Source organism: Neofelis nebulosa, chromosome 16 (assembly GCF_028018385.1).
Source record: "Neofelis nebulosa isolate mNeoNeb1 chromosome 16, mNeoNeb1.pri, whole genome shotgun sequence".
NCBI lineage: Eukaryota > Metazoa > Chordata > Mammalia > Carnivora > Felidae > Neofelis > Neofelis nebulosa.
The window spans coordinates 15,604,049-15,616,179 of record NC_080797.1 but is presented as its reverse complement, the minus strand read 5'-3'; the positions used below and the strand labels follow the sequence as shown (position 1 = coordinate 15,616,179).

Here is a 12,131-nt window from a genome sequence, read left to right as displayed (position 1 = left end):
TTTCTGTAATTCAGATCATTTCTTAGAACGCGCCCCAGAAAGGGCGCCGGGGTGGCTCAGTCCGCTAAGCATCTGACTTCGGCTCAGGTCGTGATCTCATAGCTTGTGAGTTCGAGCCCCGCGTCGGGCTCTCTGCTGTCAGCGCGGAGCCCGCTGTGGTTCCTGTCTCCCTCTCTCTCCGCCCCTCCCCAGCTCGTGCTTTTCTGTCTCAAAAATAAATAAAAACATCAAAAAAAAAAAAAAAAAGAAGAAGGCGTCTTAGAAGACATTTGATTTAAGAGACAGGAGCTACTCTCCTGGTTCTCCCCCAGCCAGACGCACAGCCTCCACATGTAGTTCTCCGGTTCTGCCACTAGAGGGACCCCGCGAGCCAGCCTGCCTGCACCCCTCCTGGGGGACCCAGTTCCCAGTTAAGTTAGCAGCCTTGGTTCCAGGAGGGGCTATGGGCGCACTGCAGTCCTCGAAGCCAAGCCCCGCTGCGGGGTGTCTGCTCCAACCAGTGCGGGCACTCTCGACCTCAGCTCAGACGCCCCCCTGTCCAAGGCACAAGGACCACGCCCCTGTTCCCGCCGTCCCCTTCAGAGCTGTGGTTCTCAACCAGGCTGCACACTGGAGCTCCCTGGGGGATTCAAACACCGCCCACGCCTGGGCCCCACTCCCAGCAGTGCCGGCTTAGTTGGTCCGGGCAGCCCCTGGGCATCAGGCCTTTTCAAGGCAGCCCAACGCTGCCCTCCCTTGCGGCCGGGTGGGTTCTACAACGTCCAATAGAGCCGACAGTTTAGTCCAGGATTTCCAGCCCCATCCAGGACTTCGGGGTGGGGGAGGGGGAGGGGGAGGGAGCCGAGGAACACCATCTTTGTTTCCAGGGGTCCCCCATGTGGTGGGGGAGACGAGGATCGCACACGTGGCTCAGAGAGTAATGAAGCCAACGTGTACTGCAGGGGCCAGCCCAGTGCCCAAATCTGGCTCCGGTCCGCCTATGAAAAATGCAGATTCCAGGGCCTGCCCCCAGCGTCTTCCACAATGCACATCCGCTTTTTTAAGCTCCCAACGACCTGTCACGCACGGCTGGGTCGAGAACACCTATCAGGTCCCGCCTGGGACACAGGCTGTTTCCCGGTCAGCCCCGGGAGAAGCACACGCTCCAGGCCAGGAGGCAGGGAGGGATGCTGTCCGTGTGGGTCCTGTCGCAGCACAAAGCCTCAGCCTAACCGACTGATTCGGGCCAGAGGAGCAAGCGTTACGGATTTCCAGGGCTCCCTGGTGGAGGAGGCACCCCCTGACCACACCACGGCCCCTGCACACACCCAGAGATCGGCCCGCCGTCTCTGAAGCAGCTCTAAGCACAGAAGACCCTAAGCTGACCTGGGTGGGGCTGGGGGCCGGAAAGCAAAAATACGGCCCCCAAAGCATTATTACAAGAAGACCTCCTCACACGGTAGCCAACCCCCCTGCACCCCACACCCGCCCCCCGTGCTTTCCCTCGAGGGTGGGGCTCTCCTATCCGACTATAGTCAGAATCGCCTGGAATGTTAATCAGCCACGAACAGGAACGAGGTCCTGACACCTGCAATGACACGGACACGATGCTCGGACACAAAAGGCCACAGACCGTATGGTTCCACTGATACGAAACGTCCGGAACGGACAAACCCACAGAGACAGAAGGTGGACGGGTGGTGGCTGGGGGAGGGGCAATGGCCAGTGACCGCTTAGTGGGTGTGGAGTTTCTTTCCGGGGCGAGGAAAACATTTTGGGGCCAGACAACGGTCTTCGGTGGACAAACCGTGAATGCGCTAAATGCCACAGAGCTGCATGATTTTAAACGGCCAGAGTGGCAAAGTTGATGTTAGGTCTATTTTACCACAATTAGAAAAACAAGACAGTTTCCCCACTCTGGGCCTCCCTGGCCATCTGGGGCGGTCAGAGCCGCCGGGAAGGGTGCTCAGCCTGGGCACTGAGACATTCGGGCAGGATCGCTGCGTCGTGGGTGGCTGTGTCCCCAGTATTTTGGGGCACTTAGTGAACAGCATTCCAGGCCTCCACCCACCAGATGCCAAAAACACGCCCACCCTCAGTTGTGACCACAATGTGTCCTGATGTTGCCACATGTCTCCTACAGCAGAACCGGCCCCAGGAGAGAATCACTGCTCCAGAATCATCTGGAACTGCCCGGGCATCAGGAGCATATAAAAGGTCCCCTGAGGGATTCTCATGGGCAGCCAGGGTAGGGAAGCAGCAAGGCGGAGGGAGGGGGAGGAGGAAAACAGGAGTGAATTCACCGGGTAACCCCAGAATGGATGTTCCTACCCCCACGTTAGGAACAAGGAGACAGAAGCTCCAAGAAGACACGGAGGTTTCCCGGGCTCAAGCCAACCAGGTTTCCCAAATTCCCAGATCCAGGCTCCTTACGTGATCAGGGGCCCTACAAGGCCTGATCGGGACTCCAGGCCCTGATTTGGGTTCTGCCACTAAGACCTCAGCCATGAGGCCACAGGCCAGGCCCGGCACCCCTGGCTCAGAGTAAAGGTGGGAGCTCCGAACCTGTCCCCCCCGCCTGCACCCTGGAGCTGCTGGGCGGCTGTCCCTCCTTTCTCTCCACTGAGATTCGGGGGTTTCTGGACACCTGTCCCTCCTTTCCCTCCGCCTCAGCCCTGGAGGCGCTGGACACCTGTCTCCCCTCTCTCTCTACCTGGGCCTTGGGGGTGCTGGACACCTGTCCCTCCTCCTTGGCCCTGGGGGTGCTGGGCACCCACAGGTATCGCTGCACTGGCAGATGGCACCACCAGGGGGGGCTCTGACCAAGCCCCGCGGTGGGAAGCCAGGCTCGAGTTTCATTCCCAGCCTGGTTCCCTGGGGGGAAATACACACAGCTCAGTGAACCTCACCGGGTGCAGCCCACTGCTCCGCCTGAAACACTCTCTGCTCTGCAGCACTTGAGACAAAGGTTATCGGTCCCCCTGGGCTCTAACGGAACACACCTTATGGAGGGGACAACATCAGGAAAGATTCCGTCTCAAATCCCTTCCCTCAAATTCCTTCTCCTCCGCGCCCCGGCTTACGTCCGTCTCGCGTGACCTTACACGCTCCGGGTCTGCTGCAGACCCAGCCGGATTCAAATCCCAGCTCGGCCAGCGTGCTGGCTTTGTGACGTCCGGCAAGTTAGTTCCCCTCTCTGAGCCTCGCTCTCCCTCCCTGCAGACGGGGGTGATGTTAGGACCTACTGCACGGGGCTCGGGGTGGTCGTGGGTCATCCGGGGCACATGTGCCCGGTGCCCAGACGACGCTGGACCACCCACACCCAGCACGTGCGGGGCTCACAGCTTGAGCTCAATAATTGTGCGCCGGCTGAATGACAGCAGTTGCCACCGGTTCCCTAGGAATCTAAACGGGAGCAGGGACCAGAGCGTGGGAAGGGCTGCGGAAGTCAGGGAAGTCTCCGAGCATGCTTTCTGACGGCCAACAGTCTACTGTCCCCCGAGGTTCCCCGAGCCTGGCCCCGTGGCATCCAGTCTGGGTTACGGAGCAGGGACGGCTTATCCCACGTGAGGCCGCCGAGGGGAAGGGAGCGGGGGAGCAGGTGGAACCCTCCCCCGCACCGTGCCGCCTTCACCACCCCCTTGGGCACCGTGAAATGACGGGACACGGGTGCCGAGGCCCTGGCGCGGGGAGAGCGGTACCCTGGCGGGGCGAGACGCACGCAGTCCTCACGCTCAGGGAGCAGAGCTGTGACACACGCGACTGCTCCCCAGGAGGCCCGGGTGGGGCCTTGGGGGTCGGACGGACGCAGGACTCACCCGCTCTCGCTGTCCAGGAACACGGAGCTGCCGCTGTCCACGAGGGCGGCGCTGATGGGCGAGAGGCAGAAGGGCGAAGAGAAGGCGTCGGAATCCGAGTCGAAGGAGCTGTCCCTGCTCACGCCCTCGGCGGACAGCTCCAGGGAGCCCTCCTCCTCGCCGGCCTCGGGCCGCGGCTCCCGCCCCTCCTCGGTCCCATCCTGCGAGCTGACGGCCGACAGGATCCCGGAGTCGCTGTGGGCTGGTGGCAGGGCCGTCCCCAAGCCCTGGGCCAGCCTCTCCCCGTCCTCGGAAGGGGGCGAAGGGCTGACATGCACGGCGTCCTGGACGCTCTGAGCCACCGCCGTGGTGTCCTCGTCTCTGGGGATCAGGGCGGGCCTGGCCTCTGTCGGGGAGGGCTGGCGGGGGGCCCCCAGGCTCTGGGCGCGCCGGCCCCGCGGGCGGGGTGCCTTGCGCACGGGGGAGCTCTCGGGGGTGATGTAACGCAGTGCCTCCTCGTCCTGCCTCTGGATCCGAGAGTTGGGGACCCACGTAAGGATGAGGGTGCTCCCCAGCAGCTCGTCCTTCTCCACGCACAAGCACAGGTACCCTGGGAGGGTCAGGAGGACAGGCGGGTTAGGGGCGGCGGTGCGCCTGGCGCCTCCGTCTGGTCTCACGCGGCACAGCTGGGGAGCTCGGTCGGCCTTGAGGTCAATGAACGCTGTGGGCATTTTCTAAGCGCCACTCAGCAGAGGCGGGGCACCGGGCTCCCAAGCAGGGCCTGCGGTCGCTTTTCCAGGCACGGGGAGCCCTCCTCCAGCTCAGAGCCCCATCCTGTCCACGGTCTGGCGGCCCCAGAACTCTCCCCAGGTCTGGGAGAGCCCAGGGGCCCAGGAGCCCGGCCTCACCACCGCTGGGAGGGACAGAGGCTGTTGACTTTATTCCTGTTTCACACAAAATAAATCCAAAGAGGGGTGTTTGGGCGTTTTCCGGTCACTCGTGGCCTCAGCATTTCTTCTTTCGTGCAGCTTTTTGGAAGAAGGGGCCGTCCTCGATGTTAAGCACCAGACGGCTGACAAGGACAAAGTAAAGCAGTGCCCCTCCAAGGCGGCAGCGAGTGGGGGGCTCTCTGGGCTCCTGAGCGCTCAGTCTGGGGGGAAGGCGGCATTTCCTGCCATCTCAGGACGTCCTGATCCCTGCGCCTATCGTGCTAGGCGCCCAGGCCTCCTGCTCTCAGCAGAAGTTGGGGCCTCGTGCCCCTCGGGGCTCTGAGAACTGGTATAAGAGTCTCAGGGCCCCGTCCCGTTTCCAGGAGACTCAGAGGCTATGAGCCAGTTGTGATAACGGTAAGGTGCAGGCGAGGCCCAGGGTTTCCACACCCTCAGATCCTGCAGCTTGGGGGTTGCGAAGGGAGCCCCAGGCCCCTGCCCCCCAGCCCCCCATCATGACAGGATCACCACGAAGCTCTCCAAAGGCTTCATGTGCTGTTCCTTGTGACTTAGACCAGAAGAGTTACCACCGCTCTCAGACCCAGCCCTAGAACCTCAGCCTCCTGCCCTCGAATCCTCGGGGTTGGCCCTGCGGTCAGGCATCCACGGCCTCGCGCCCCCTGCTGGAGCACACTCCGGGGATACAGGACCTTGGAACTCCCCAGGAATCCCCGTGCTCCCAGGGCCTGATCCCGAGCTGGGTGTGGGGCCTGCAGACGGGCTGGGGTGTCCACACGTGCATGCCGAGGCCCCTTACAGGGCAGGAGAGAGCTGGGCCGGATGCCGGCTGTCCTGCTTGGGACCTATAGGGGCCGATGGTTCCAAATCTGCGCATGGCCACCTGGATGACCTTAAAGGCAGACTTACCAAGGCAGGTGGAGGGAACACTTCCACAAACAGTTCACTAACGTAACTAACCTTGTATTTTAAGTAGCTGATTGATTCAGTATTTTGTGGACACATAAGTTGCATACAGTAACGTGCTCAGACCTGACTGTGATTTATAACTTTTAGATGTTTTGACATCTGGTACAGACATCTGTCTGCCACCGGGGAAGGCAAGTCCCCAGGCCGCAGCCAGGCAGCAGGTGCCCGAGGGACCCTGAGCATCCTTCAGCAGCCAGGGGAGGCTGCAGGAAGAACGAGGGGAGCCCAGAGCCTGCGCTGGCCCCACCCCTGCCCTGTGCTAGTATTGGGAGTGGCCTAGACTCTCTGAGCACCAGCCTCCTTATCCAAAAAAGAGACCTCTTCTTGGAGGGGGGCCCCGGGGCACTCTCCTGAGGTGAACATACGTTTATCTGTTTCAAGTCACGTGCACAGGACTTGGATGTCACTAATTCCTTGTGTTGTTCCTTCCATGGGGGCAGCAGGGCTGAGGGAACCACCGGCCCACCCAGGAACTTGTGCCGGGCGGCCACGACCGGACCCAATACCTTCAGCTCTGCCCCCTGCCCGGAGGACACCCACGGGCAGCTGCGTGTCCTGGAAACAGTGGACGCTGTCTGCCTGCTGTGACCCGCGGCCCCTCAGTGCACAGGGCGGCTGGCCATCACTGCAGGGCCCGGGATACAACGTGAGCCCTGGAAAGGTAGGCCGTTTCTTTCTCTGTGACTTGGCCAAAGGAGAGCAGGAGAGGTGTCCCACCCCAGGAGCTACTGAGAGCCCCTAGCGCTGGCGTGTCCCCAGGCACGGCCCCAGGATCACGCAGGGTTCCTGCAGGCCCCAGGGGAGAGCTTTCTTCCCTAGTTTCGAAACAGTGCGGCCGGAGGACAGATCACAGAATTGGTGATTTCCGCGTCTCCAGACTCCCAGGCCCGCCCAGCCTCCAGCCAGTTCTCAGCCCAGCCTTCCGGCAGCTGGAGGGATGAAGCCTTGGCGCCTAGTGTGACGGCCATGCTCCTGCCACCTGCACCCTGGAGGGGGCCGGCGGGCACTGGCGGGCCCTCCCAGAAGAGGACCGCCCCCTCCCCTCCCTGCCGGCGGACGGGGTTCCCTGCTCCCAGCAGTCCTGCAGTGACTTAATGTCTTCTGAGGCTGATTCCCCTTAAACTGTCCCACCCCCCACCCCATGTGTACAAAAGGTCGCCGGCTGGTTGGAAGATGGGGAAATCAGGGCATATGGAGAAGTGACACAAAAGCTTTCCAAAGCTGGGACTTGGTCAGTTTAGAAGGAAAAGCAGGCAGGGGCGCCTGGGGGGCTCAGTCGGTTAAGCGTCTGACGTCGGCTCAGATCAGGATCTCACGGTTTGTGAGTTCAAGCCCCGTGTCGGGCTCTGTGCCAACAGCTCAGAGCCTGGAGCCTGCTTCAGATTCTTGTCTCCCTCTCTGTCTGCCCTTCACCAGCTTGTGCTCTCTCTCTCTCTCTCTCTCTCTTTCTCTCAAAAATAAACATTAAAAAAAAAAAAAAAGCCAGCCTTCCTCCCCAGGCCCTCCCCTCCCCCAGGCCTGTGGCCCAGGTCCTCCCGTTTCCTGGGGCTCACCTGGGTGGTGCTCCCCCAGCCCCTGCAGCCCCTCTGGTGGGTGCACACAGACATTGTTCTTGGAGTAGATGATCTCCCCATCCAGGACGGAGGGGGGCCCACCGCCGCCGCCCGGGGTGAGGGTCAGGAGGTCCGAGGCTTTGGAGGAGGCCCGGCGAAGGAGACGGCCCAGAGACATGGCGGGGGGAGTGTTTCCATCCTCTGTACGCTTGGGCCCAGGCGGGGCTCGTCCAGACGTGGCTGGGGGACAAAGACACAGAAGAGTGCATCAGGCCAAGGTCATGGGCCTCACACCAGCAGGCCCGAAATGAATGGTGGTTCACTAGCTACCGGAACGGGTCCCGCTAGCTCAAGGCCATGGGGAGGGCGCACTTGGTTCTAGACTGTGGCACTCTGGACGTTTGGGGCCGGGTCTTTCTTAGTGGTGGAGGCTACGCTGGCCTCCATCCACCAGGTGCCCCCAGCAGCCCCCTTCCCACTACGACAACCAAAAACGTCCCCCGGGGCCTAACCGCCCCGTCTAGAGGGGCTCTGCTCCCCCCTCTGCTCAGTCTTTACCCCTGTGTCTGTGCCAACGAGCCCTCCCCTCCTGAACTTCTCACCCCTCCGTAGTGCTTCCCAGGGAAGGTCCTTCCTCCACCCCGTCCTTCCCGGCCTCCTTCACCCCCATGCACCCCACCACCCCCCAGGCCCAGCCGGATGTCCCAGCATAGCGAAGGGTCATCCCGGCTGGGAAGGGTGTCACGAGCCGTGTTTGCGGGACCTGAGTTTCCCTACAACTCGTTCTTTAAAAAACCAGATGAGAGACGAAAGGATTCGGTGCAGCACCTAACACAGACCTCCTAGAGGTTCACTGGCGGAAGGAGCTCTACACCCACTCGGTGAAGAGCGGACAACAAGAAATTCTACGAAAGCCCAACACCCCGCAGACGGGCCGGAAGCAGTTTCTATCTGTGCAGAAAGCCCAGCCATCAGGGGCCAGGGCACCAGCCCGTGTGAACCGACCGGGCGCTTCCCATCGGTCCTTAAAAACGCGACCATCGCGGATTATCAATGCACGAGTGATTCAAAGGGAACGGGTCCTTAAAACCCGAACTGCGAACGCGGACCACCAGACTGAGCCGTGGAACGAGCCACGGGCATGAGCGCGCCCGCATAAACGAGACACGCGTGCAGAGCCATGCTGCCTCCTGGTCGGAGATGGTGGGGGTCCGGGACTGAGGCCACGCTGGGCAGCGTGCAGGCCGGCTCCCCGGGGGGCGGGGGGGCTGCCACGGAGCCGCCACGGGGGCATCTGCAGAGGGACTTCACCTTCCTCTCTTCGAAAGGAAAAAACCAGCAGGAAGCCACTATGGTAAAATCATCCACTGGGAAGGGACAAACAAAACGTGGTCCATCCACACAGTGGCATCATCCAGTGTTAAGAAGGAAGGAAATCCTGGGCCGCCTGGGGGGCTCAGTCGGTCGAGCATCCGACTCTTGGATCCGGCTCAGGTCATGATCGCTCGGTCCATGAGTTCAAGCCCCGCGTCCGGCTCCATGCTGATAGTCCTGAACCTACTTGGGATGCTCTCTCTCTCTCTCTCTCTCAAATTAAACTTAAAAAAAAAAGGAAGGAAATTCTGACACCTACGATCCCATGGATGGACGTTGAGGGCACTGGGCTGAGTGAGGCAGGTCAGCCCCAAAGGACAAACAGTGTGGGATTCCACTTACCAGGTGCCCAGAGTCTCCAGATTCGCAGAGAGTGAGTTGCGGGGGGGGGGGAAGGAGACGGGTAGTCAGTGCTACTGGGGAGAGTCCAGTCTGGCACGATGCAAATGTCCTGGAGACGGACGGTGCGGACAGCAGCGTGAATGTGCCTAATGCCACCTGACCGTGCGCTTAGAAAAGGTTAGAGGGTAAATTTTCACGTCACGGACGCTGCACCACAAGAAACCAATTTTTTTTGAATTATCAACAGGGTATGTTCCATCGTTCTCTGAACTTCCTGCATTTTGTGCACTTCTCCCCAAATCCAGAGCTGGTTTAGGGTGCCCCCTAGGTGAAGCTCCCTCTGCTTCCAGGTTTGCGTGGGCTCTTGGGGCAGAGGGTGGTCTCAGGGGCCGCCCCTTGCTGTCCGAGCCAGGTGGCTCAATGCGGGGTCCTCAGTCCCTCTGACTCTCTGAGGGCCCCGCCCGTGCCCCCAATTCTGCTCTCAGGTCTCCCCCAGAAGGGCACTAACTCTCCCAAGCACAGGATTCTTCCAGCAGCTTCCTGCCAGACCCGCAGCCACCCCTCCCTTGCACAGATCTTTGCCCAGAAAGATCCATCAGTCCGTTCTCCCGAATCCCTGAGGTTCCCAGCATCAGCATCGCCACCAAAATCACAGTCCTGGGACCCTCACCTCCTCAGCCACCAGCCAAGGACCTCCCCCTGCTCTTGCCAGGACCCGGCCCCCGAATCCCCCGGCTCTCCCGGACTCAGCCCGTCTCGGGCTCCCCCGTGCCAACACTCTCCGTGACCCCTCGCCCCCGGGGGTGGCAGGCGGCTCTGAGGAAGGCCAGACAGTAATCGCTGTGGCTCTGGGGGCAGCCGGTCCTGCAGTGTGAAAGGGGCCGCAGACAGAAACCGGCCAGTGTGTCTGTGACCCAACGAAAGCTGATTCATAGACACCCACACCTGAAGCTCAACAAATCTCCACACGTCACAAAAAATTCTTTCAATTTTTTTCCAACCATTTAAAAATGTAAAACCCGGGGTGCCTGGGTGGATCAGTGGGTTGGGCATCCGACTTCGGCTCAGGTCACGATCTCGCGGTTCATGAGTTCGAGCCCCGCGTCGGGCTCTGTGCTGACAGCTCGGAGCCTAGAGCCTGCTTCGGATTCTGTGTCTCCCTCTCCCTCTGCCCCTTCCCTGCTCACGCTGTCTCTCGCTCTCAAAAATAAATAAGCATAAAAAAAAAAGTAAAAAGAAACGAGAAAGATTAGTTTGGGCAAGATCCCTTCATTTAACTCGTTATTTCCCAAATAGTAGGAGTTCGGCATATGTAATCAATACGGAGAAAAATGATGGAGCTGTTTTGCATTCTTTAAGCCTCCACAGTCCGGTGTGTGTTTTGCATTAAGCGCGTCTCCTTAGGACCAGCCACGCTGCGGGGGCTCGCGGCCTCCGGGTGGGCGAGGCTGGAGCCCCACCTCCCCCAGGGCCTCAGATGGTTACTCCTCGGTTAATCCCTCTAACCGCCAGACCGGACTGCAAACAACTCTCAGCTGATTCTGAAAACCAAACCAGCTCTAAGTGAAGATGTTTGCCACCGTGGAGGATAATCAAAAGAATATGCTGGAAGATCTGGAAGATTCCTGGACACAAGTGCTCACGACACGGCGCTTTCCCGCACGGCAGATGCCAAGTGGGTGTGTGTCCCTCACTGGCAGCTCTGGGGGACATGCCTCCTGGAAGCGCGGTTTTGCAGAGGAGAAAACAGGTCCCATCCAATCACTCAGGGAGTAGGGAACCTAAGACCTTTGTCCCCTGTGCTCAGAGTGCGGCTTCCACCCAGCCACCCCAGCTCCGGCCCAGCATGTCCGGCAGAAGCCCGCGTGTCCGGGGTGTGTCTGTGAAACACTGGCCACAAATATTTACTCTTCACAGAGTCCTATTTTCTAAATGCATATGTGCCTGTGGGAGCCTGTTTCATCAAAATTAAACCTGGTTCCCAGCCCCTGCTCTCTAGCCAACTATAAGAGAATCCTTGACCTATTTTTTAATGTTTTTTTTTTTAAATTGGGAAACACGTTCAGAGAAGTATAAAGATACAAGTTCCTTAAATCACACAACCCAAAAACATTTGTGTGTTTTCTCCTATCTTCTGTGCGTATCTTAAAAACAAAAACAGGGACACCTGGGTGGCTCTTTCGGTCAGGTCATGACCCTGGGATCGAGCTGCGAATCCGGCTCTGGGCTGACAGTGCAGAGGCTGCTTGGAATTCTCTCTGTCCCTCCAACCTGGCTCTCTCTGCCCCTCCTCTGTTCACTCTTGTGCTCTCTCTCTCTCTCTCTCTCTCTCTCTCTCAAAAATAAATAGAGGCACCTGCATGGCTCAGTCAGTTAAGCGTCCGACTTCAGCTCAGGTCACGATCTCGCGGTCTGTGAGTTCGAGCCCCGCGTCGGGCTCTGTGCCGCAGCTCAGAGCCTGGAGCCTACTTCCGATTCTGTGTCTCCCTCTCTCTCTGCCCCTCCCCTGCTCGTGCTCTCTCTCTCAAAAATAAATAAACAAACACTTTAAATAAATACATAAAATTCAGTAAGGACAGTGAAAACTGGAGAGGGGGGTACGGACACTCTCTGCTCTTTTTTGTGTGTGTGAACCTAAAACCCTGTAAACAGTCAAATTTATTAATCATAATGAAAAAAGAGGGCAGAGGCCACAGGGCCTGCGCCCAAAGCCGTCAGGTGGAGGGTGAACTCTGGTGGACGGAGGCAAGGAACAGGCAGGGGGCTAGAGGCGGGACCGGTGACAGCAGGTGACGAAGGGGCTCGGGTGCCCATGCTGAGGGCCGCTGTCGGCAGTGACGTCGGGGCCTGGCAAGGGCTGTGCCACAGCCTGATGGGCATCCTCCTAGTGTGGGAGGAGCAAAGATAACGGCCCCTCCTGGTAGACCAGAAAGCTGTGCTCCAGAAAGGCTTCCCGGGGAACAGAATTCTGAGCAGGGAGAACACCCAGGTCACCTTCCGTGGGTCCGGGTCTTTCTCCGGGCCAGACTACTCGTTCTGGCTATACAGAGTTGGGGGCAGGGGCACAATCTGGAAATGACACAAGCAGAGACCCTAAGCCACGCAAAATCAGGTAACACTCGAAAGGGAGCGGAGAGGAACCTCCGCCTGAGTCTTCTGTGGCAAGGACT

General features: G+C 59.6%; 1 protein-coding gene across 3 annotated transcripts in view; it reads right to left on the bottom strand.

The window, feature by feature from the left end:
• Nucleotides 1-12,131, bottom strand: part of TBC1D16 (TBC1 domain family member 16) — a 77,359-nt gene that overhangs the window by 55,484 nt on the left and 9,744 nt on the right. For all 3 annotated transcript variants that reach the window (XM_058705510.1, XM_058705512.1, XM_058705511.1), the window contains exons 2-3: nucleotides 7,246-7,485; nucleotides 3,798-4,386 (exon numbers count right to left, since the gene is read on the bottom strand). In XM_058705510.1, coding sequence (XP_058561493.1) covers nucleotides 3,798-4,386; nucleotides 7,246-7,423 — 767 coding nt within the window. In that variant the 5' untranslated portion in view covers nucleotides 7,424-7,485. The remainder of the gene's footprint in view (nucleotides 1-3,797; nucleotides 4,387-7,245; nucleotides 7,486-12,131) is intronic.